The sequence below is a fragment of the Lissotriton helveticus genome, chromosome 5_1 (assembly GCF_964261635.1).
Source record: "Lissotriton helveticus chromosome 5_1, aLisHel1.1, whole genome shotgun sequence".
Lineage (NCBI taxonomy): Eukaryota > Metazoa > Chordata > Amphibia > Caudata > Salamandridae > Lissotriton > Lissotriton helveticus.
In genome coordinates this window covers 1,558,312,745-1,558,339,212 of record NC_136065.1, presented here as the reverse complement: position 1 = coordinate 1,558,339,212, position 26,468 = coordinate 1,558,312,745, and the positions used below count along the sequence as shown (strand labels likewise).

At 47.8% G+C, this 26,468-nt stretch overlaps 1 protein-coding gene across 3 annotated transcripts in view; it reads right to left on the bottom strand.

The window, feature by feature from the left end:
* The window catches only part of PLEKHA6 (pleckstrin homology domain containing A6), a 687,077-nt gene that overhangs the window by 499,572 nt on the left and 161,037 nt on the right, over nt 1-26,468 (bottom strand). For all 3 annotated transcript variants that reach the window (XM_078644647.1, XM_078644649.1, XM_078644650.1), the window contains exons 2-3: nt 4,412-4,488; nt 1,086-1,143 (exon numbers count right to left, since the gene is read on the bottom strand). In XM_078644647.1, the coding sequence (XP_078500773.1) occupies nt 1,086-1,143; nt 4,412-4,488 (135 nt within the window). The remainder of the gene's footprint in view (nt 1-1,085; nt 1,144-4,411; nt 4,489-26,468) is intronic.

The window sequence follows — 26,468 nt, the reverse complement described above, 5'->3', positions numbered from 1 at the left end:
CCTCCCACAACAATAGGCCACTTTGGAGTTTCTAGCCACTGGCTGTTGTCCTTAGGATCATCTATTGCCAAGAGCCACAGGGCATCTAAAAGCACCGAGCAACCTGGCTATGCAACCTTAGTTTGAAGCCCCTCTGAAAAAGCCCTCCTGCTGCCACTATTAGTGACTTTAACCATGCTGAACTGTAGATGGTAAAGTCCCATGACCTCCGTGAAAGTAAGGAAACATCAAAGAGTTGTGCTAGGCGGGGCTGCATTTCTTCGTTCTCCATCCAATAAGGGATTAAACCCAACAATCGAGTATTTGATGCAATTCTATTTCCTTTTCTAAAGCCTGTTCCACTGACAAAATAAAAATAATGATATTTGAGTGATTCCCATTGGACTTCTCGTCAGGCATCACAGGCACATGCTTTGCTCCTCATTGCGGAAGTCGTGATGCTCCCTGGGCAGCAATTAAACACCTGAAAATACTGTCACCATGGAACTCAGTAATCTTGGATTGCAAAATACCATGGTAAATGGTAATACACGTGTGTCCTTGAAGAATTTCCATCAAACAGGTGTTTATTTCCAGTTCGTTTTTGGAGGGAAAAATACACCACGTTTAATCTGGAAAAATGCACCCTCAGAAAACTGGATCAGTTATGGCCCCATTCACGTGCCCCATCCTTTCATCCTGCTAATGTCCAGGCTGATCATGCATTGCAGCCATAGAATCAGAGTCTATATGCAAAGCACTCGCGGTGCTGCTGAAGACAGACAGGGCCCAGTCACGTGAACCCCTCTCCTGCCCTCCCCCAGACACACACACACCCATGCCCTCCAATGGAATGCACAGGTAGCACCTTCTTTGCAAACAGGCTCTTACCACCGCCTGGGGGAGGCACAGGGTGCACTTGCACTGCAAACACTGGCTCCCTTTACATTTCAACAATCACAGGGGATCACATGGCGAGTGACACCAGGCACCGTCTCATCTGCAGAGCAGACGCCGCCCATGCCTCGGGCCGCGCGCACCCATTCACTCCTTCCACCCAGAGCCACAGGCCCGCGCCACAAAGCACGAGGACCCTCTGCACTTACTTGATATAGTAGACAGCCCCCTCCGGGGTGGAATCCATCTCCCAGCCCAATGGCAGATCTGAGGCACAAACAGAGGGAAGAGAGAACAACAGAGACACGTTTTAAAAGGCGAAAAATACAGGCAGGTGCACAGAGAGCAGTGGGGAAGGGGTGGGCGCAGCCAGAGAAACCGGCCAGGAAGAGATGCGTCACCCCTCCCCCCGGCGCAAGTAGTATCTGCGTTTCCACCAGAGAGGCCCGCGCACAACTCAGTGCCAACCTGGTGCTGCCGTGATATTGCAGATCTGGGCACACACACACTCTACTCCTCCAAAGTACCTCAACCCTGATCTGCAGCCTGCACGCATTCCACCCACAGCTCTGCCAATGCACCTCACTCCTGGCTGATTTCTACTTCTACACGTCGCTGGGTAACTCCACCTCACTATGGACTTGGAAACATGATATATGGTGCTCCTAGTGCAAAACTGTGTTAGTCACGTAATATGCCAGGGCCTGCACTGTAAATACATATTTCAGAAAGTAAATTAACAGCATAAACGTCTACCCCTTTGATGGTGGAAGCTTGGGATTTCATTTCAAAACCCACACATTTTTTATTGGATTTAAGAATGCAGTTTTAATGTTTGCTATATAATCAGTGCATTCATCCATTGCTTTCCCATGATTAGCGAGGCAGTAGAATAATGGCTTTTAGGACTGTCTAGAAGGCGAATGAGCCTAATGGGTAGCTGCAACCAGGAGCAGTACACAGAAGGCAGGACGGGCAAGGAACAGGAACAACCTGAGCTGATCTCTCTCTATTTAAGAAGCCTTTCTGCGATACACATCTCCAAAAAACTACTGGAGGGCCAGCTAGTTTCATTCACAAGAACATGTGGGTGACTCTTATTCTTGGTGAGAAACATTTAGTTGTTGGACCAAGGCTTGCCCTTAGCAGTAGTGTTACATGTCCCCCTTATTGCGTTTTGCTTGATTTTTGTCATCTTTTTCTTAAAATGTGATCTTTCAACTTTGCCTAAACTAAGTGTGGACATTGAAGTTCATTATGTTTTTACATGCATTATGTCAATGCCACATTATTGAGCACTGCACTTCCATTCACTTTCTCTGAGGTGCATTGCTGCTAAAGCTGAGCATATGTTATCCTCTAACAGGTTGACTTCTGTGAGCTGAAGTGTGGGACATCATTCAGTGGGCTTTTTACTTAGAAAAACAAGACCTGGTTAAGATACATAAGAGGCAAAGCTGGGTAAAGTAGCATGACTACCAGTGCTTAGTTTGAGCCAGTGATTTCCAGTGCTCCGCACTGAACTATCAACATTGGCGCTTGTGACTGTCTGACACATGATGGTGGTGTCTGGCAAATGTAGAGATAACCACAACAGTCAATTTTTCATTCAATATACATTAAAAATGACTATTACCTGACAATCTGATAACTTTGGAGGCCTGCAATAGTCTGCATTATCACACTTGTAGGACTGTGAGAGTTATTAGTTGTGGTGTTCCGATTTTTAGCAGCATGGCAAAGGCAAGGTGTGGTACACGCTGCAGTGGCCTTCCGACGAGAGCCCTTTCCAAATGAAGCACTGATTGACACCATACTGTCCAAGAGAGGACAGTGTGGAGGCTGCTTTGTGCTACCCTTATATAACAGCTATGATGGAGGCCATGGCCTTCTTGCTGCAGCCCAGGTGCATGCACCTGTAGCGTTCCGCAGCAGTTCCAGGCGTGGCTCTGAGTGATGATGACGAGGTCCTCTCTTGGAGAAGTACTGAGCAGAGGCGTGTCTCTGTGCCCACCCCGGCAGACCAAGTGCTGGGCTATGGTTCGGACCAGCCCATTATGGCCTTCCAAAGTCTGAGATAAACAGCAGCCTCCAAGGACAATCCGGTGCACACGCCTCAGGCTGTTCCATCAAGGCCTGTCAAGGTTGAGGGCAAAGACAAACTCAAGGGCGGGGAGACACATCTCCAAGGACTCGAAGGGGCCTTGGTTCCTTACTGTAGGATCAGAACATGCGGGAGGAGAGTCTGGTGTATAGGGATCTTTACAGTGAAGTATGTTACCATGACCAGTTCTGTTATTGCTACATTTGCTTTCCCTCGCCTTGACACAACAGGCACAGAAAGCAAGTAGAAGGCCATGGAAAGGTTTGGTAAGATGGAGGACACGGGCTGCTCTGCTGTCCCTGGCCCGGCTGGGCCCGGGCATGCATTGCCTCATGGGCTCGGGGTAACGGGCAGGACTGTGGTCAAATGGATGACGCAGTTTGTTCTACAGGTGGGCACCATGCCAAGTGTCGTCCTCCCTATCAGATGTCAGCTGGCGTATCAGACTGATTGAATGCCCACTCTTCCTACCCATTGAACAGTGGGCACGACTCAGGGCAGCTATCCCCCCTCTATGCTCAAGCTTTCTTCAGGAGGGCAGCTGGGCAGGGAGTCTGCTTGCCCGTGAAACATTCAAACCTCCACTGCAATGGGACTCTTAACAACTGTAAAATTAATGCCTACCCGTTATGAAATTACAACGCGCCCCTCTGTGCGTCCTTTTTTACAGTGCTCGACCCAACTGAGAGCTCGGCAGAGGTACCTCAATCCACCTCGTGGGCACAGCTGGTGAACCGCGCCAATGCCATCATGCCTCACTGTCCCAGTGCTGGGCATACAGCACAGCCTGCCAGTGCACTGTAATGGCCACCAGCGGCCCCCATCATTCCAGCGCTGGGCATGCCCTGACAATACACCTCAGTCCTGACCTGCAGAATGCCCTGGCCCCTGCTGGTCCAGTACCAGCACAGTGCACAGCTCTCTCAAAGCACGTCACCCGTCCTCGGCAGTGCCTCTAACCACACTGCAACTGCATTGCCAGGACAAGAGCACAGCTCTGGCAGCGCATCTCCGTCCTTACCGGCAGCACCTGCTGGCATAACTAACACCAACACACACACTCACACACACACACACCTAACACACACACACACACACACACACTAACACACACACACACACACTAACACACACACGCACACACACACACTTACTTACTTCTGGCTGGCACCAATCAATGCCTGTTAACCCAGCGTAAGGGCCAGCGCATGGCCCTGCCCTTAAACCTCACTGACTCCTGAAACTGGTGAACTCGAGCCCTCTGCACTCCCTCGTTCTCGCGCACAGCGCTGCTGACGTACCCCAAACCTCACGGGAGCCCCCTGCTATTCCAGTACTGCCACCAGGCACATGTCTCCAGAGCATCTCAAACTCTCGCACCCTCGCTCCCTCGCTCCCTCCCCCTTTATTCCCCCCACAGCATCCTCTTACCTCTGCCGGTGTAGTGCCCGCTCTGCACGGCGCCCAAAGTCCTCGGGTGAAGCCATCGTGTGGTCTTGGTCACATCACTGAAAGGCAGGAGCACAAGGAATCGCTCGTCAAGACTCGACTAATGGCGGCGGCGCGTGTTAAGGAAGTAGCCATTTTAATTAAAACAAAATATCATTTGAATTGTGCAATGATTAACCCAGGTTTATATTTACAGACATATTGATCACATTACACCTCATCGTGACGAAATAACAAAACTTCAGGGTGCCCAGGGACCAAACAGGTGTCGGATCCAGGAGACGAAGGCCTGGTGCCCAACTTGCATCAGCAACCTCCCAAAATCACAACCATGGCGAGATTCAATCACACTGGAGGGGGTAGCAACACCCCCCCCCCCGCCTCTCCCTCACAGGACGTATTCAGTGCACTTTAAAGACTTAGGGCCAGATGTAGGTAAATAGCATTTACCGATTCGAAAATACCGAATTTTACAGATTCTGTATTTTCGAATCGGTAAATGCTATGTAGCAAATCATTCGGTAAAAATTACCGAATCGTTAAGATTCGGTATTTACCGATGGGTAAATACCAATTCGGTAAAAGGGGGAAAACATTGAAAGGTGGCAGGGTGTCACTTTGACACCCTGTTGCACCCCTCAATTTTGTATGGGTGCACATGTTGCAGACATAACTTACCCTAAGAGCATGTATGTCTGCAACATGGCACTGAAGCAATTTGCATAAAATTGTCTTTTGGGGTGTTTTCGTTATTTACCACCAACTTGTAGTTGGTGGTAAATAACGAATCCTAACATGGGATAAGCACTCATTTAAGTGCTCCCTACATTAGGCATTCGGTAATTTACCGAATCGGTATTTAAGAAATCGTTAATTTACCGATTCCTTAAATTATCGATTCGGTAAATTACCGAATCGTTAATTTCGCCCCCTACATCAGAAAAGCCTATTACCGGCCAGTAACGGCCAAAATTTGTTAATTTCGTCCGTTACCGACCGGTAATACCCTTCCTACATCTGGACCCTAGCCCCATACCCCCACATAGCCACCAAGTCACTGGGACGGGAGAGCAGGGCCACATGAGCTGGCGACTTCCAGGAGGCACCTTACCAGCTTCTTGGTTTTACACACACCGAAAATGGCGCTGGCCGTAGGCAGCCACCACGCGAGCGCCTATCATGCAAGGTTATTGGACAGCTTGGGAAATAGGATTGAAGCCCCAAACAGCAAACCCAGAAGTGCAAGGCTGAGTCTTTGCTCTTTGGGACAGTGCCCCGAAAGCCCGTCGGTACTTTTCAAGCTATAAACTGTTGCTGATCGAGGGCCAAGACAAGTGCTGGGAGTATGGATACCAAACGCATAAAAGAGGCTTTACAGGGCTTTATGTGGGCCGGGTCTCGCGGGTGCTCATCACTGGTGCTTCTAGAAAGCAGGTGCTGAGACTGGTCCCGAGCGAGCTCCTCATCTTTGCCCTCACCCTCAGGGTTCTTAATATAACAAGCATTGGCATTGCCAATAGGTCTCGCTTGTGGGACCTTATAAGTATTTAGTTTTGCAGCACAATATGATGAGTGGCGTTGCGTGTGTGAGTGGCGTTGCGTGTGTGAGTGGCGTTGCGTGTGTGAGTGGCATTGCGTGTGTGAGTGGCATTGCGTGTGTGAGTGGCATTGCGTGTGTGAGTGGCGTTGCGTGTGTGAGTGGCGTTGCGTGTGTGAGTGGCGTTGCGTGTGTGAGTGGGGTTGCGTGGGTGGGTGAGTTGCGTTGCGTGTGTGAGTGGCGTTGCGTGTGTGAGTGGCATTGCGTGTGTGAGTGGCGTTGCGTGTGTGAGTGGTGTTTAGTCGATGAGTGGGGTTGCGTGAATGAGTGGGGTTGCGTGGATGAGTTGCGTGTGTGAGTGGCGTTGCGTGTGTGAGTGGCGTTGCGTGGGTGAGTGGGGTTGCGTGGGTGAGTGGGGTTGCGTGGGTGAGTGGGGTTGCGTGGGTGAGTGGGGTTGCGTGGGTGAGTGGGGTTGCGTGGGTGAGTGGGGTTGCGTGGGTGAGTGGGGTTGCGTGGGTGAGTTGCGTTGCGTGGGTGAGTGGCGTTGCGTGTGTGAGTGGCGTTGCGTGTGTGAGTGGCGGTGCGTGTGTGAGTGGCGGTGCGTGTGTGAGTGGCGTTGCGTGTGTGAGTGGCGTTGCGTGTGTGAGTGGCGTTGCGTGTGTGAGTGGCGTTGCGTGTGTGAGTGGCGTTGCGTGTGTGAGTGGCGTTGCATGTGTGAGTGGGGTTGCGTGGATGAGTGGGGTTGCGTGGATGAGTGGGGTTGCGTGGATGAGTTGCGTGTGTGAGTGGCGTTGCGTGTGTGAGTGGCGTTGCGTGTGTGAGTAGCGTTGCGTGTGTGAGTGGCGTTGCGTGTGTGAGTGGCGTTGCGTGTGTGAGTGGCGTTGCGTGTGTGAGTGGCGTTGCGTGTGTGAGTGGCGTTGCGTGTGTGAGTGGTGTTGCATGTGTGAGTGGTGTTGCGTGTGTGAGTGGCGTTGCGTGTGTGAGTGGCGTTGCGTGTGTGAGTGGCGTTGCGTGTGTGAGTGGCGTTGTGTGTGTGAGTGGCGTTGCATGAGTGAGTGGCGTTGCGTGAGTGAGTGGCGTTGCGTGAGTGAGTGGCGTTGCGTGTGTGAGTGGCGTTGCGTGTGTGAGTGGCGTTGCATGTGTCAGTGGCATTGCGTGTGTGAGTGGCGTTGCGTCGATGAGTGGGGTTGCGTCGATGAGTGGGGTTGCGTGGATGAGTTGCGTTGCGTGTGTGAGTGGCGTTGCTGTGTGTGAATTGCTGGTTGGGGGAGTGGGGGGGGTGGGCGGGGGAGCAGCAGGCAGATGCGAGTGGAGCGCGCGCTGGAGAGGGAGGGGGTGGGAGGACTAGGCAGCGGGAGAGAGGGAGAAAGGAGCGCAAGGGAGGCGTTTTTAGATACATGAAGCCAAAATTACAAGTGGGCATGTTACAAAAGCAAACGTTACGTTACATGAGACAATAGTGACAGTTGTGCAAGTATCAAGAGCAACAAAATACAAGAGATAGCAAACGATATGCAATAGCATATCTGAGGGAACACGGCCTGGGGGAAGCTGGCTGGGGAGGGGGAGGAGAAATGAAAGGAAGGCTGTGTTTGCGGGGAGAGAGAGGGGAGGTGCTGGTGTGGGAGGGGGGAGGTGCTGGTGTGGGAGGAGTGCTGCTACGGCAAGGCTGTGTTTGCGGGGAGAGAGAGGGGAGGTGCTGGTGTGGGAGGGGGGAGTTGCTGGTGTGGGAGGAGTGCTGCTAGGGGAGGAGAAGCCCTGGCTGTGAATGCTCGTGCATGTTCACGTGAACTGCAAGAAAACGCCGGGCTGAAACCCCTTAGTTTGAAGAGGATTTTGCCGACATGAATTCGATCCTATCCATTCCTGCGGAATGGGACAGGCTCGACCTAAAAAGCTGACAGTGCCCGTCTGAAGGGCTGCCAGCTACCCCCCTTATCAACATGAAACTAGAGAACAGGCAGCGCTCCAAAATACGTGTTGATATAGCGATGAGAGGTATATTTTAGTTGCAACAACCGGGAACTCTTTGTGTAAATAAATAGTGAAATGACTGGGGAATAAATATAAATGTAGAGCGCGTTAGCATAATTATACACATTTCAATGAGATAAAAAACCAGGATGTTTTTACAAAGAAGCAACATGATTACTTCATCTGGAAAGAAAATACCCTACGAAATCGTTTTTGCTCGCAGAAATCCTGAAATTCCAGATTGTACGTGGTTAGAGAAGAGAAGGTAGCAAGGCTCCACGTGCGTGCTTGGTACAATTTAAGAAAATAAGGACTAATAACAGACTGAGAAATATATGTGAATATTTGGGACCATCAATACCGAAGAATAGAATGGAAACCAAAGAAAATGCATGAAAATGATAATGTGCATTTTACATTGTGTTTATGATGAATTTAAAAAGAAGCATATAGCTAAGTAAGATTACATCACAAGGCAACTTTTTATGGCGCGTCTCCTAGCTGTATTTCGGGTACAATCTCCTGATGCACTACGGCATTCATTTATTTTGGACATTTAAAAGGCGCAGAGCTTGTTGCCAAGTGGCCACTTTATAGAGTGCTATGCAAACAAATGGACAGAATGCTGAATTAATCAAACAGTCACCTCTAGTCAAGAGATCTGGGTTAAATCCATTGTCCTTTTGCTCACCACGCCACCGCAGCTTAGACCCAGCCATATGCAAATCAGTCTTGACCCTGTGCCTCATGGGAACAGTCAATCCCGAACTGCCAAGCCAGGTCCTCCCTGGACCAGAAACAAGCATCCTGGACCGGTTAGAGTGAGCATTTCAATGTTACTTGTTGTATTATATATCTGGATGCAATGACAGAAGCAGCAAAATAACTGCTTAGCACCCTATGCTAAGCAGAGATTTACATATACATTACCCAGGGGCGTTCCTACTAGTGGTGCAGCCAGGGCAATGCACCGGGGCACGGAGGTGGAAGGGGGACCAATCAAAACAGCACCTTGAGCCCTGAGAGGGCAACAACTAGCATAGGTGCTGGGAGTAGGGGGGCGCTGCAGCATTCCTACAATAACCATGCTGGTGTTCCGAAGATGAAAGCGCAATAAATTAGGTTTTTATCTTGTCACACATGCTGTGCACATTCAAGGACAGAGTTCAAATGTCTGACTAAGTCTTTTGACAAATTTCTGCTTATTCTTTTAACATGGAGACCGGTGTTTACTTTTTTTTGTTTACTGAAAAGTGTGAGGATTTTGTCAAGTGAACTATGTGACATTCTTGCCAGTGTGAAATGAAAGGCTGTAGGTTGGTGTTTCTTCTATCACTAAACGACATCTAAATACCTATTAGTGAACTGTACGTACATTTTAAATTAAATAGTTAAGAAAGCACAAATTAGGCACTTTTTTCTGATTCTGAAGTGTGAAGTAAACGAAGATTTTATTAGGATCCAAATGCATCACTTAGTAATGGGCAACATAACAAAAATAATTTCTGAGACCCAATTTCCACACATTTTCATTTGTGCGCTGTATAGTTTTTCAGTAAAACTGCATGCCTGTGTGAATGTACTCATCATTTTATTAGAAGAACTGCTGTCTGTAAATTGACAGTGCACTACTGAGAGAGCGCAACTGACCTAAATGTATGAGTACATCACACTTACCTGTAGTAAGCACAAATCATGAGGAGAAATGCCATGAGTGCTAGTAGTATCTGCAATTATATTCTGAATGTATAGCTAATGTAGAGATTTAAGTAGAAGTGGAACTAATACAGAAATGTGTGACACTATATGATTTTATTAGATGTGATTATTCCTGAATCCATGTCGTGTAGCTGCTAAAATGTAAGATGGCATGTGGTTAAACGCAGAATGTGGTAGGCCTCAGGGCCAGAGCTAGAAGGGAAGGGGAAGGTGTTTCTTTTCACGACATAGATTGAAATAATGTTTTGGCCATTGCATTTATGGGCCATGATTTATAGATGTGTTTACTGAATAATAGAATAAGAGTATTAACATGCTTTAATTAATGAAGAAGTTGAATGCTATAATCATTATGAGAAATATTGTAGGCCTGAAATGTTTTAACATTGATTTACACGTACATGTCTGGGCCGAGAAATGTTGCGAAACCTTTTTGGAAGTCTATGAGAGTTGGGTTCTTGGCTGCAGATGTCTGTCTGCAAGAGAAAAGGGGGAATCCAATTATAAATGAATGAATAGAGGTCTGTTCAGTAGACGGCCCAGACATGGAGGAGGGTTCTGGAATGTTTAAGGGGTATCAGCGGGCCGGAGAAGAGTCTGAGAAGCAAGGTCAACTCCAACATATGAGGCCCAATACAAAGCAGCATGGAAAAAGCCAGAAACTACACCACGTGAGGGGCGTCTCATGAGGGGCGTCTCAAATGTTGTTGACTGTTTTGTATTAGGGACAGCACCCCTGGGTGGAGTTAGAGCAGATGCCTGAGGACCCTTTAGAGAGCTGATGGGTAGGCAGAGAGGGGTCATGACTGGAGAACTATAGGTTTTCATCAAGAGACTTAGAGTGAGTGACTTCCCTTGGGGGTCATTCACTGCTGACACCTTTGTTAGGTTGGGATTTGGTTAAGTAGGGATACCATCTAGAGCAGGGTAGGGACAGCCTAACCTGTGTGTTTTCCTCCAACTTAAATGAAGGAGAGATATGCGTCAATGCTGATAGCTTTATTATTCTTAGAACTTGTGTTAGTAATTTCCGTTGCTCGTCTGAGGGCTTTCAGAGAGCACATGTATGTAGTTGGACCTGTGTATCTCGTGAATCTCATTCTGAGATGCCTGTATTTGCAGCTTATCATATCTTTACAATAAACTTTTGAAAGCTAGAAGTTGTCTGTGATCTTTTGGAGTGGGGTCCTTTATTGGGAGAACTAGCAGGGGAGAGAGGCACTTTCTTCCTCAAAGACAGGCAACAAAGGTTCAGTCGACCAGATCGAGGTTTGGATCAATAGTGCTAAGGTATCGATCAAAATCTCGCCCTTCCAGTTGGTAGCTATAGAGGATGGTTGCCTTCTTGAGGACGGTGACCTAGGCCAGGTTAGCTTACCCCAAGGCCCCTAGAAATCGATGATCGGAAGAACCGCCCGCTGAAGAAGATCCGGATGACGTGAGACAGAAAAAGCAGCAGTATCGGTCGAGAGTGAGTATAAAGGGTCATGCGTGTTAGATTGCGGTGTTTTTGTATTGTATCTATGTTGTAATGTCTGGCGGAGTTGAATGTCTGTAGAGTGACTGTGGAACAGGTTGTGAGCGCGCGCAACCGGTGAAAATCTTAAGTTCAAGGAGAGCTTAAGTGGTTCGGGTGTATCGGACACCCAGAGTAATTGTCAAATAGTGTGAAGGGGGTCATGAGGTACCATTGATCACCCGAAAGACCGAGATAGGGGGAACGTAAGAGTGAGTGCGTGAGTAACGGACGCTGGTCGGAGGTTACTGTGTGTGTGTAAGCAACCTATCAGAGAGACGATAGACATTTCGTCAGTTGTGTTGACAATTACATATAGACTGTGGACGTACAGTCGAGGGAAGTGACCGCTTGGTCGGAAGTAGTCATTTTTCGGTGTATGAATGGGACGCATGCATGACCGGGAGACGAGTTGAGAAAGGAGGGGTGCTGCTGCGAAGCGGAGAAAAGTGACGTCAGGAAGTGTCGCGACGTGATTGGCCGACAGGAGAAAGACCGCGCTGTGATAGGCCAGCTAGCAAAGACGTCAGAAAGTGTCGCGACGTGATTGGCCGACCGGAGAAAGACCGCGCTGCGATAGGCCAAGTTAGCAAAGCCGCGACAGGATTGGTGGATTGTCATCAGGAAGTAAACAGAGTAGCGAGGCTGGATATTGTGCGTATAATTATGAAGTGTTTTAAATGGCTGAGAGCGGTGTTCAAAAAAGAGAAGCGGGGATCGTATGAGGGGGAAGAAGCCCCGCCGGAGGGTACGCCAGCTCGTTACATGGCAGTGAATGTTGGGTTGCATACGATCCTTTGGATATCAGAGTGGAGTAAGATTACGGAAGGAAATGAGGAACTGACGTTCCCGAAGTACGGGACGTTCAGATTAGAGGTGTTACATCGATTAAAATCAGTCATGACCTCAATGAGACCCTTGCCTAGACCGACCCAGTTTGAAGCTCTTGATGCATGGATTAGGGCAGCGCATGAAAAGAATATGAACAGACGACAAGAAAGGGTGAAACGATCGGTAAGGGCAGTGCAGGATGCCAGGTGGGATGCGGATGCTAAAAGATGGAGAGTGCATAACATGGAAGTAAATAAACTGTACCCAGTGTTAGAGGTGCCCGTAAATAAAAGCCCCCTAGAAGAAGATGATGAGAGCGAAACAGAGGACAGCCTGATAAACAGATTACTGACAGACAGGCCACCCCCGTATAATAGAGCAGGGGGAGAGGTCGAGCATAGTGAAGGAGAAAAGGGGGGCAATGCAGGAGAGCATAGACCGCTTCCCAGTTCAGAGTGGGATCCAGAGGCAAAGAAAGAGCTGTCCCAGCCTAGTCAGGTGCAACAGGTAGTCGGGAGGTTTGTGGTACAAAGAGCGCCGGAAACGGAGTGCGCCACATCCTACGGATTACCAGCTGCACTACAGGTACCTGTTACCATAGGTCCTATAGTATCGATATATGACCCAGAGAGAGCAAGAGGGGAAGAACGGGTACGGAAGGACAGAGAAAGAGCAGGGACGGCAAGGAGGAACGATACGATCAATTCCCCAAGTCAGATGCCGATACCCAGAGAGTGGAGCACCCCGATGCACACAGCAGGGGACCCAGGAGGGGATCCTGGGGGCCCTAGATGGCCAGCGGATCTGAGGGGAACCGGACGAAAATCCTTTCAAGAGCTAAATGAGTACATGAAGAAGTGGGATGAGGCAGTGGAGGCTCACAAGAGCATCATAGCTGCAGAAGCTGAAAGGGAAAGTCAGGACAGCAGAGCTCGGACTCACTGCGGGGCTGGGGAGAGCAGCCCGGAGTGGGACTGTAGAGAGAGAGATAGTAGGGGAGTCACCCATTGGGCCCGGAGTGGGGATAGAACAGACCTGGAAAACGGGGGCCCCGAGAGTGGAGGGGTGGCGTGCCCAATACTCAGTGAAGGGGAGAGGAGAGCGCAAGAGTACAGAAACAGCTTTAAGTGTCCACACTGTGTGCCCGGCACCAGAGAACAGAATGGGAGTTGTGAGAGGTCGCACCATAGTCCCTGTGATGACGGAAATGAGCGCAGCCCAGGGAATATGGGGAACCAGGAAGGATCGTATCGGATACTGAGCGATACTAGGCAAAGGGAGAGTAGCGACCAGAGGGAAAATAACAGAGAGGAGTATGGTGAAAGGAGAGAAGCAGGAGAGAGTGGGCAGAGCAAGAGTGGGGGTAACAGGCCCGTGTTCCATCACCTTCCAAGATCGGATGGCCGAGCATGGGACCTGGAGAGATGGGAGCAAGGGAGAGCACTCATTAACTCTCCCGAGCCCAAACGTAGAGCTCGGAGTTGGGATGGTAGGGAGACCAGTGAGCCCCCTTCGAAAGACATATTGCGAGCTGAGATAAAAGCTAAGAGACTCGATGTCGCCAGTTTAAGGTCAGACCTGGATGACATGATAGATGGTACCCTGCCTTTAGAAAGAATGGAAATGTATGAGCAGGATGAAATACTGTATATGGCAAAGGACATCACTCGAAAAGCGAGAGCAATCCATGAGAAGTTAGTCGAACTAGCAGGCAAATATATGGTGGACCTGTCAAGAACCAAAGCATTACAGGGTAACCACAGGCTACATTACACAGATCGAGACCTAGATGAGAGGAGAACGATTGGGCTGAAAACGCACATAAGGGAACTGATCACTGGAATAAGGACATGGAGGGCACTAGATAAGTGGGAAGAGAGGTGGTCCAAGAAAGGGACCGGCAGGAGAAGCATGCTTGGTATGACACCAGGAAGGCTGCAGGGAATAGAAGCATACCCTTTGCGTGAAGTCGCCAATGGGAACTATGTGCATGTCCCTTGGAGTAGGGGAGATTTAGCTGCTTTTACCACCTCCTTCCCCAAATTGCGGGAAAACCCAGTGGAGTGGTACAAGCAAGTCGAGAGATTTGTAAAAATCTCAAAGGTCCTATGGATAGATCTGAACACGCTGTTCGACATTGTAGTACCAGGAGATCTGTGGACAGCATGCAAGGTTAGCGCTGAGTGGCCCACAACGGAGCCGGAGAGAGATGCTAAGACTAATGGGCCGTCCGAGATTGTGATGGCAAAATTCGAGAGAGTGATGACTTGGCTGAAAGAGAAAGTGCCAATGCAAGACATAGATTGGGTCAGAATAGACCGAACCAGACAGGAACCCAAAGAGACCGTCCACGAATATTACGAGAGATTGCTGAAGGCGTTTAAACAGTATAGCGGCCTGGATGTAATGGATCCAAAAGACATAGGGCAATTCGTGTCCAAGTTCGTCCTGGGACTGAGACCGGATATTAGTTTAATGATTCAGCAACACTCGATTTGTTGGCAAAGTAAACCCCTAGACGAAATACTGAGGTATGCCAGGTACTGCTGTGATGAGATAGACTCCAAGGCTAAGAAACTAAAAGAAAAGTTGATGGTGGTACAGATGCAGGCAGCAGGAAAGGGGGGACAGCAGCAACAGCAGCAAGGAACAGGTACAGGAGGAAAGAAGCAGTACAGTCAGAACAAGGGCAATGAGGAGAGTTCCACCTTTAGACCCAGATTAGACATAGCTGCCTTGAAGAAAACGACTAGGTGCCACCAGTGTAACGAGGTGGGGCATTGGAAACGCGAGTGTCCCTACAATGTAGAGATAGGAGAGCAAGAGATAGAGGAGGAAGAGGTCCAGAGCGCGCCTACAAGAGGGGTGACGCCATACCAGGGAAAGGTGCTCAAAGGGGGGGCTCCTCCCCGAGCCCAGTTCCCGCAACCTCCTCGAGTAGGGACTATGGGTAAGACCTATAGACAGATGCCCCTGTTTGTAGAAGGAGAAGAGTGCTATTATGTGGACCCATTAACCGGACAGAGAGTGGAAAGAGAAGACTGCACCCTCGGGGCAGCCTTGGAGGTGGACCAGAGGGGACCCTATGTCGAAGCAGAAGTAGCAGGGTGCCCCACGACCTTTCTGGTGGACACAGGAGCCACTAGGTCCACGATCAGATCAGCTGCAGTTCCAGACCTGCCCATGTCTGGAGAGACCATACAAGTGGTGGGGGTCGCAAACAGGAGAATAACCAGCCAATTGACAGAACCAGTACAGGTGAAAATAGGGAAGTACAGCGATGAGCACCAGTTTGTGGTTTGCGATTCAAGTCCTGTGTGTCTGCTAGGCAGAGACCTGTTGTGTAAATTGAATTGTACAATATACTGTACACCTCAGGGAGTGGAGGTATTGACCAATGATGATGACGCAGACTTCAAAGTTGCAAACTCAAGAATATGCGTGGAGCTGTACCCTACTTTAACAGTAGATGAGCTCCCCTGGGACTTGAGAGAGACAGTGGCACCAGAAGTATGGGATTTCACTGGGGAAGAGATAGGATTGGTCAAAGGGGTGGACCCAGTGAAAATTGTAGTGAAACCGCATGCTGAGTTCCCAAGAACACCCCAATATAAATTGACTCCAGAAACGATTGCAGGCATAAAGCCCGTAATCGAGTCCATGATTAAACAGGGAATACTGAAAGAAATCGTGGGTAGTCCATGCAACTCCCCGATTATGGGTCTGCAGAAACCAAATGGGAAATTCCGGATAGTACAGGACCTTCGAAAGATTAATAACATAGTCGTTTCGTGTTGTCCAGTGGTACCGAATCCATCAGTGATACTGTTTCAGATTCCATTCCAAGCTGAGTGGTTCACTGTGATCGATCTTTGTCAGGCTTTCTTTTCGATCCCTCTGGACGAAGAAAGCCATTTTCTTTTCGCATTTAAGCTGGAAAATCGCGTCCTAACATGGTGTCGTATCCCTCAGGGGTATACAGAGAGCCCATCGATCTTTAACCAGCTTTTGAAGAAAAATCTTGAAAGTCTAGTGCTGCCCCAGAAGTCAGTTCTGGTCCAGTACATAGACGACCTCCTCGTGGCGTCAGAAACAGAAGAAGCTTGCAGGGAGGACTCCATTGCTTTGTTAAATCACCTAGCTGCCAATGGGCACAAGGTGTCCCCGGGAAAGTTGCAGTACTGCCTGACAGAAGTGCAGTACTTGGGACACAGAATAGAGAAAGGCAAACGAAAGGTGTCACCAGACAGGATAGAGGCGATCATGAAAATGAATGCGCCTAAGACACAGAGAGAGGTCAGGATGTTCCTAGGGATGGTGGGCTATTGCCGACAGTGGATCGCGAACTTTTCACTGAAAGCAAAGCCCTTGCAAAAACTGACGCACAAGGAGGTGAGCGATCCGGTACCATGGGACAAAGACTGTTTGATGGCATTCTTACAGCTGCGAGAGGACCTGTGTCGTGCTCCGGCATTGGGAATGCCTGATTACAATAAACCATTTTTTCTTTACTGTTGTGAGAGAGAAGGTTGCGCGTTGTCTGTGTTAGTCCAAATCCATGGGAATGCCCGTAGACCAGTTGCTTATTTCTCGGCTACTTTAGACCCAGTAGCCGCAGCGTTGCCCGGATGTCTCAAATCCGTTGCTGCAACGGGTGTCAGCATTGAGAGATGTGAAAATATCGTCATGGGGCACCCGTTAGAGGTGTGCGTGCCCCATTCTGTTGAACTGTTGATGACCAGGACCAAAACACAGCATCTGACCAACAGCAGGCTCACGCGCTATGAGCAAGTTATTCTTGCTGCAGAGAATGTGACCCTCAAGAGATGCTCTGTTTTGAACCCTGCCACCTTGATGCCACTCCCAAATGATATCGAGGATGATGATGAATGTACAGACCATGACTGCCTCGATGTGACTGAACTATGCACCAAACCCAGACCCGACATCGTAGATGAGCCACTGACCGACCCAGACGAAATTTTCTTTGTCGATGGCTCATGTGTAAGAGACGAAGTTGGGCAGTTGAGAGCAGCTTATGCTGTTTGTACAATTGCTGGAGTTGTAGAAGCTGGATGCCTGGAAGGAGTACACTCCGCTCAGGTAGCCGAGATTATTGCCTTGACACGTGCTTGCTTGGCAAGCAATCAAATTCGAGTCACCATATACACCGACAGCCAATATGGTTATGGGGTGGTTCATGATTACGGGCAGTTATGGTCTCAAAGAGGGTTCATGACCTCTTCAGGCTCTCCCATTCGCAATGGAGAGTTTGTGCGCCTGTTGTTAGAGGCGTTGCAATGCCCAGCAGGTATCGCAGTTGTAAAGTGCACCGCACATACCAGAAATGAGGACTTCGTCTCGAAAGGCAATAGATATGCCGACGAAGTCGCGCGGTATTGCGCAGAACAAGGGTACTCTTTCACAGAGGTGGAAGTGGGTGGAATAAATGTAAGGACTGAATTAGCCATGATATTGGAAACTGTTGATACTTGGGATGAACTGGCAAACATGCAAGAAAATGCTCCTGATTTTGAAAAAGAAACATGGGAAAAGGCAGGATGTGTAATGGGTGAGTCCCATTTTTGGGTCTCAGCAGATGGCAGAGCAGTGTTGCCCAATGAGATGGTGAGCCCAATGGCCAGACACATACATGGTCCCGTACACTTAGGGAGAGACGCTATGCTGAGAGTGTTTAGACAGACTTGGTACAATCCTAAGTTTAGAATAGCAGCAGAAGCAGTGTGCCAGCGTTGTGTGACCTGTCAGCAGCTGAACGTAGGGAAAAGAACACCAGTTGCACTGAGTCACATAGGAAGGTCTGGAGGTCCATTCAATCGAATGCAGATAGATTTCATTGAAATGCCGAGATGCAACCGCCTCCGCTATGTCCTGGTGGTTGTTTGTGTGTTCTCCAGATGGGTTGAGGCATACCCTACACGTAGGTGCGACACCCTCACAGTGGCCAAGTTACTGCTTAGGGAACTCATTCCGCGCTTCGGGGTGCCGGCCTCTTTGGAATCAGATAGGGGAACGCATTTCAACAGCGAGCTTGTGAAGATGATTTGTGCAGCTCTGAATATCGATCAGAAGTTGCATTGTAGTTACCGACCAGAAGCCTCAGGAATTGTGGAGCAGATCAATGGCACGATCAAAGCCCGAATTGCCAAAGTGTGCTCCTCAACGACCCTGAGTTGGCCTGACGCCCTGCCATTGGTCCTCATGAGCCTTCGTAGTACCCCAGACAGAAGAACGGGGTTGTCACCACATGAGGTGTTAATGGGGAGAGCAATGAGGCTGCCATCTGTCCCAACTACTGCACTGTTAAATATCACAGATGATATGATCCTGGACTATTGTAAGGGGCTGTCTGACGCCATTCGTTCTGTGTCCCTTCAGGTGCAGGCTGCCGAGGTTCCATCGTGCCAGGGCCCGTGCCATGACCTGTATCCTGGGGACTGGGTCCTGGTGAAAAAACATGTGAGAAGAAGCTGCTTGGATGTTCGTTGGCGTGGGCCCTTCCAGATCATCTTGATTGCGAATACGGCTGTGAAGGTGGGAGGCCTGCCCAATTGGATCCACGCGTCACATACGCGAAGGGTTCCAGCACCTCGGGAAGAAACAGCTCCTCTCTCGGATAGACGTCCAGCAGAGGACCGAGAAGCCATAGAGGGGGCTAGCCAAGCTGAAGAGGTGCCAGCGGAAGCAGGGAACGAGTCTGACCAAGCTGAGGACGGTCAGTACAACAGCGAAACAGACGACGCTACAGAAGGAGAAAGTAGCTGGGAGTACGAGTCAGACACTGACAGGTCTGACAGAGAGCGAGAACAGACAAGAAGGAGAAGGAGTAGAAGGGCACGTGGAGAAGCTAATTGGCCGCAAAGAAGGAGCTCTAGCCTGAGGTCAACTCCAGAGGTAACCCTTCCTCCGATATCAGAAGACTCAGACCCGGAAGAAGGTGCTCAGGGCGCTGAAGCACCGGACCGAAGAAGGTCAAGAAGAGTGCGTGTGCCTAACAGAAGATACTCCACACCTGAGTGGACATATCTGGCGACAAATGTCTTTGAAGCAGGAGACAGGGAGGATTCGAGCGGTGGTGGTGTCCAGTTCTGAGCCCATCGTCACTGTGGAAATACGACTGTTGGTACCCGGAGTCGAACAAGAAGGGTCACTAACATTCATGCTCCCCAGACCTCCCCGCCTCAGCAAGTTAAAACATATGTTTCTTTCAGAATTGCAATTCCCCGACTTTGGTACAACGATAACAGCCCATGAAGAGCACAATCTTCGTTTGGAAATACTGAACTTTGCTATCGAAGCTGCAGGCACAAACCTGATAGTAGACTGTTAAAGGACTTTGTAAATAAAGCGAGCAGAAAAAGAAGATTACCTAGCGCCCAGGAAGCAGAGAATATTAGGGAACTTCCCTTGAGTTGATGGAGAAGGGCTAGGGTTGTCTTTATTGAACTGTTAAAGGACTTTTGCGAAGAAGGTTGTCAGCTTCCAGTTGTGTGGATTCTAAAGACAAAAGGATTAAAAAGAGACTGTAAAGGAACGAGAAGAAAAGAACTTTGTGCCAAGATAAGAGAGAGCCATATTGTCTGACGAAATGGAAGCCGGCACCCAGAACCGCAGAGCTAAATGTATAATAGGTACACTAATAGTAGGAGTGATAATATTAATAGCTTTAGTGGTAACAATTTCTTATGTACAGGGACATGAGGAAGAGGCGAAGGTAACTGATGTGAAATCTGTAGAAACGCTTACACCCACTGTTGCTGGTGAGAAAAGGGAAAACACTCAAAAGAAAGCGTTATTAGCTGCAGAAGCCCGCAGGTTACACGTAGATGAGTCCCAAGGAGACTTTAGGTCAAATGCTTATGCTAAACTCTTATATGAATACGTGGATGCCATGGAGGTTAAGGACTGTTACGTCTGCATGCAGTTGCCGGCGTCTGTAGATGAAGGCATTAGATATCATCACCTCCCGCTGACATATGGCATTACATGTAGCTTATTGCTTAGTATATTTTATGAGAGAGATAGTTTTGAATACTATTTCTCCAACTATGATTCAGTGTTGCCGGAAGTCCCAAATTATAAGCAGATGAACAAATGGGACTACTGGAAGAGTGAAGACAGATTGGCCAAGTTCTTCATTCCTTGGATTACCTTAGATACTTCACATGCCCGTAGAAATAACCTGACATGCAAGGTGTCAGAAGTCGAGAAGAAGTTCATAGGGCAGGTGGATGATCGTTACAGGAGACAAAAGATTTTGAAAAAATCAGGACAATGGAAAACAGATTGGACCGAGGAAGAAAAGGCACACAAGAGAAAGGGTAGTAGTGGTCCAATAGCTTTAGATAAGACGCAGAGAGGAAAGCTATGTCTTCACCGAGCCAAAACGTATTATGAAAATGTATACGTGGGAGAAGTCGACTGTGAACATGCTTTCAATATAGAGTACTATACTAAAGATTTCCTGAAGGGAATGCAAGTGATTCCAAATGTGTATTTTGTATGTGGAAGAAATGCCTACGTGAGACTACCTGACAACTGGTATGGATCATGTTACCTAGCAATTGTCTTCCCCAAAATATATCATGCACAAGACTTAGTGATCATCGAGGGCAAGACATCATCGAGGGGAAGGAGAGATATAGGAGATGCAGAAATGGTTGGAGATGTCTTTGGAGCTATGTTCCCTCTTTTAGGAGTAATCCTTAATGATGTTAAAATTAGACGACTGGCAACAGTTGTCGACAGGTTGTCTGCCAGCACTGCTCAGTCCTTAATGCTGGTAGAAGGAGAGATGCAATCGATAAGGGCTATGGTTCTTCAGAACCGTCTTGCGTTAGATGTCCTACTAGCAAAAGAGGGCGGAGTCTGTAAGGCTTTGAAGGTCCAGGAATGTTGCACTTACATTCCAGACAATTCGAAGCCCCTTGAGAAAGTTATTAGGAACATAACTGATATTCACAAGGAGATCGAAGACTTGAGTAGAGAAAATGTCTGGGAAAAGGTGGGCCACGGAATGAGTGAAGTTGGAGGGTGGATCTCCACCTTAGGCAAAAGCTTTGTGTGGTATATACTAAAACCTATCATCATAATATTGATCTGTGGGATTATATTGTGGGGATTGGTGAGGGTATTCAAATGGTACAGAGCAAGAAGGTCAGAAAGGGCCCAAAGAGAGCAGCTGCAGAGATTGGCTGCCATACAAGATAATCAGTACAGGAGTCTGAGGGCTCTGGAAGCGCAGAGACAAGTTATGCCAGCAATAACTGCAGTTTAAATGTTAGTGATGACCCCGAGAGGTCATCAAAGGGGGGAACTGAGAGAGCGCAACTGACCTAAATGTATGAGTACATCACACTTACCTGTAGTAAGCACAAATCATGAGGAGAAATGCCATGAGTGCTAGTAGTATCTGCAATTATATTCTGAATGTATAGCTAATGTAGAGATTTAAGTAGAAGTGGAACTAATACAGAAATGTGTGACACTATATGATTTTATTAGATGTGATTATTCCTGAATCCATGTCGTGTAGCTGCTAAAATGTAAGATGGCATGTGGTTAAACGCAGAATGTGGTAGGCCTCAGGGCCAGAGCTAGAAGGGAAGGGGAAGGTGTTTCTTTTCACGACATAGATTGAAATAATGTTTTGGCCATTGCATTTATGGGCCATGATTTATAGATGTGTTTACTGAATAATAGAATAAGAGTATTAACATGCTTTAATTAATGAAGAAGTTGAATGCTATAATCATTATGAGAAATATTGTAGGCCTGAAATGTTTTAACATTGATTTACACGTACATGTCTGGGCCGAGAAATGTTGCGAAACCTTTTTGGAAGTCTATGAGAGTTGGGTTCTTGGCTGCAGATGTCTGTCTGCAAGAGAAAAGGGGGAATCCAATTATAAATGAATGAATAGAGGTCTGTTCAGTAGACGGCCCAGACATGGAGGAGGGTTCTGGAATGTTTAAGGGGTATCAGCGGGCCGGAGAAGAGTCTGAGAAGCAAGGTCAACTCCAACGTATGAGGCCCAATACAAAGCAGCATGGAAAAAGCCAGAAACTACACCACGTGAGGGGCGTCTCATGAGGGGCGTCTCAAATGTTGTTGACTGTTTTGTATTAGGGACAGCACCCCTGGGTGGAGTTAGAGCAGATGCCTGAGGACCCTTTAGAGAGCTGATGGGTAGGCAGAGAGGGGTCATGACTGGAGAACTATAGGTTTTCATCAAGAGACTTAGAGTGAGTGACTTCCCTTGGGGGTCATTCACTGCTGACACCTTTGTTAGGTTGGGATTTGGTTAAGTAGGGATACCATCTAGAGCAGGGTAGGGACAGCCTAACCTGTGTGTTTTCCTCCAACTTAAATGAAGGAGAGATATGCGTCAATGCTGATAGCTTTATTATTCTTAGAACTTGTGTTAGTAATTTCCGTTGCTCGTCTGAGGGCTTTCAGAGAGCACATGTATGTAGTTGGACCTGTGTATCTCGTGAATCTCATTCTGAGATGCCTGTATTTGCAGCTTATCATATCTTTACAATAAACTTTTGAAAGCTAGAAGTTGTCTGTGATCTTTTGGAGTGGGGTCCTTTATTGGGAGAACTAGCAGGGGAGAGAGGCACTTTCTTCCTCAAAGACAGGCAACAAAGGTTCAGTCGACCAGATCGAGGTTTGGATCAATAGTGCTAAGGTATCGATCAAAATCTCGCCCTTCCACTACTACATCATACTTTAGTAGAACATTTATGATAGTGTGCTCGAAAATGCAACGTCGTCTACATACTACACCTTTACCACTCTCCTGCTAAATGGGCGTGGCTTATTTGCAACACTTGTTCTTGTGTGATGTTTGGATTTTTTTAGAATTCCTAGGAGTTCAGTGACATAACATGCACCCCAGCATGAAAATCGTTCCATCACCACTGCCTACTAGGACCATAGGAGCTCTTGCAGCTTTGGGAGCTTGCTGTTAGCGTCATCGGATGTCCTCAGCCTCAGAAGTCAGGCTCTGAACAGCAAAACCCACTGAAGCAACTGCAGGGGCACTGTGAAGCCCTCATTGTACATGTTCTGAATGTCCGATCAGAGGGTATGCTCACTTTTGTAAATGCAGAGTGTGCTATTTGAGATCAAATAAGAAGTTATGCCCATGCTGCTGTGTCACTTCTGAAAACAAGACGGTCATAGTAATCACTGTAGCACTGAGCCTTATGGGTGGAGGGCAGAGGATGGTGGTTAGTAAAAGAGCAGACTTACTTAGGACAGGATGCCAAAATAGGGGAAACAATTATTGAGCGTTGTTCATTTCATTTTATGCTAAGAAAATGCGCAGGAGACTTTAAAACAACTGCTTGGGGTCGCTAATGCACAAATCTTCATTACTAAAACCAGAAGTATTTATTTATTTATTTATTATAACACTTGTAAAGCGCGAAACAAAGGCCCTTAGGCATCTCGGCGCTAGATAACTGATATGTTTTTAAGTAGTAGAAGTAGAAATAGTTATCCTTCTGTGACCCATGGAAACGGACCAGAATCTCAGAAAACCAAATGTTTCAACCCAGAGTGAGATACTTAGAAAGGGGGGACTCAAGTAACTGCTAAACAAAGTACTGTAGTAGAGGTGGGCGAGCCAACAAATTCGCAGGGAGAGCCTAGTCAAGGGTCTGCCCTGCTTTTAGGAGCCCATTTTGTCACAAGATCCCAGGTTCAAGCTGAGCTATGGGAACATTTGTTATGGAAATCGTGCAACAAATATAATGTAAAAATATGATAGGTCTTTAAAATTCAAAAAACAAGATCACGTATTTCACCTTAGTGCATCAGTTTTTACCACTCTATTGGGAGGCATTTATTAAAAGAGATAGTTTTTAAATGTAAACTTGACATCTTTCATTCCATCCCCTCCTAACGACAATACCATTACTTAACTAATTTTAAACCGAGCAACATTATAATCCACTAAGTCAAACATTAGAGACATTTTAATACAGCATGCATCCTCACAAGTTTCAAAAAAATAAAATAATTGCTTAGGTCCACATAATTTGGTGAAATGGCCAAGCCAAGATTGATCCCAGGTTTCTGGTTTCCTGTTGTGTAATTCAGTCACTAGATTGGTATCCCTTTCTCACTTTTGTCATCTTAAAGCTTAAGGCTTTGTCTTTCACTATTTGCAAAGGAAGCTAGACCGTGGGTAACAGGCAGAAGCCACATGAAAGCTCAGCTCATTTTGGGCTTACGAGGACCTAGAGTCAGTGGCGGCTCCTCCGTTATGGTGGAGGAGCGGTGCCCCACTTGGTGACAGCAAAGGTAAACACTTGAAAAATAAAATTATAATAAATCGGTTTGATTAGCATTTTATTTTTATCTGCCGCTGTCAGTGAGCACATCATAGGGCGAGGCCATGCACTCTGTGCAAAAGCAGTGGGGAGGAGGGAGTGATTAGCACTACTTAGTGCGCACAACTGTTTGGCCGGCCGTCTTAGGCCCACCAAACGTCATGTGCACTTAGTATTTCTCCACCCAGCTGCTTTATACAACCAGGTGGAGTAAAGAGACAGGCTCCCAATCCTTGTCTGAGCACCAAACCCACAGCGCTCAGACCAATGCCAGCGCTGCACTCATGCTGGGAATAGAATTCCCAGCATGAGAGTAGCATCAGGATTTGGCATCTGGGTGCCTGTGCAGTAGAACAGCCCAGGACCGGACCAGCATCCGGATCGGGAGAGGATCAATGCAGCAGGCAGGTTCAATATATTTTTTTTTATTTCGTCTGTCCCCTCCCCTCCCCCACCCCACTGCTTCGGATCCCGTGCAGCTGCCACTGCCTAGAGTTGAATCGGAGTCTGCCATTTGGCTAGAGTCTTCAGCGGCTCACACACACCTATACTTTTTGGTGTTGTTAAGAAAACCAAATTCTTATTGATTTTACAGTTTAGACAACAAACTTGACAGTTCAAGCAATACAGTACATGCTAGATAAAAGACAGACAATATAGTTCATCTTAATAGTCACTCCAGCCCACCACTTGCACCATATTTTCATGAATTTGCGGGTGCTACATAAATAGATTCTTCAAGTTTCCCACACCAGTCCATTGCTGGGTGCCATGTGGACAACAAAGGTGGTTCGGTAGAAGACAAGGTTTGAGCAATGTCTCGTTTTGCCACCAGGGTGCCCAACCAGACCAAGGACTGATCTCCCCTATAAACTCCCGTCTCCTCCATGAGGCCCAGAAGAGCAAAGCAGGAGGGATCAATGGGCTTCCCAATGATACAGGAAAGGGTAGAACCAATTGGGGACCAGTTTTTCATAATCACAGGACACTTGCAGACTGCATGAAAAAATTTGGAAATCTCCTCTAAACATCTAAAACGTGTTGGTGAGGGACGCTTTGCACCGGTGTCAAGCAGATAGTGTGCAGGCAATTTATTTATATGACAAAGTATTAAGGAGATTGCAGGAACTCATGGTGCCATCCGAGCATCTCTCCAGTCACTATCATCTAGCGGGCCCACACATGCCGTCAATTTAGTTTTTAATGGCCCAAAGAAGTCTGGATAATTAATGACTTGAGATTTACAAATGCGAGATATGTCCCCTTTAACTGTGAGCCCAGTCATGATTTTGGCCTCCAAAGGGTTACATTTCCAGGTATCTGCCAGAAAGTAGCTGTAGGATATCAGAACATGGTGGAGTGACAGGAAGTTATATAATTGGGTGCAACGGAGGTCGAAGTCCCCCGGAAGCTCTTGGATTGGCCTCATGTAGGCCCCTGCCAGAAATCCCCAAATCTAGAACTACAGGTAAGGTCCCATTTGCCAAAGCCCTCCAACACGGCCACGAGCCAGTGGGCCCTCCATTGGGGGGTTTCAAAGGTAGGTTATCAGCACCCCCCTTCCAGCGCAAGGCTGACCTCGATGCCAGGATCACCACTCTGGAAAGGGATAGGCTCTCCGTACAAAATTCGCAGCACCTTTTCATACCCCTAAAACGAAATCTGTGTTTAGAAGGCAGGCTCCGACCATCCCCCCGGTGAACCAGTCATTCAGGACTACCATCTGGGAGTAATACAATTGCATATCCATCATACCCAAACCCTTGTCAAGCATGGAATAAGCACTTTTTTAAGGCAATGCTAGATGACTGGTTAGCCCACAGACTGGACCCTATGTTGTCGAAGCAATTCTTGGAGGTCACCAACAGTAAGTTCTGAAGAACACACAGAGGCCTAGGCAATACCATCACCTTAAACAGTGCTGTCCATCCCCAGATTATTAAACAGTAATGTGCCTCATTTATGACTATCTTTGCACATGGTTGACACTAGAGATGTGATGGTGAGGCTCCATGTAAGGGTTGGAAGCAAGGATATATGAATCCCCAAGAACTGAAAACTAAGTCTATGGATAGGAAGCTGGGTCCGCCACTCCA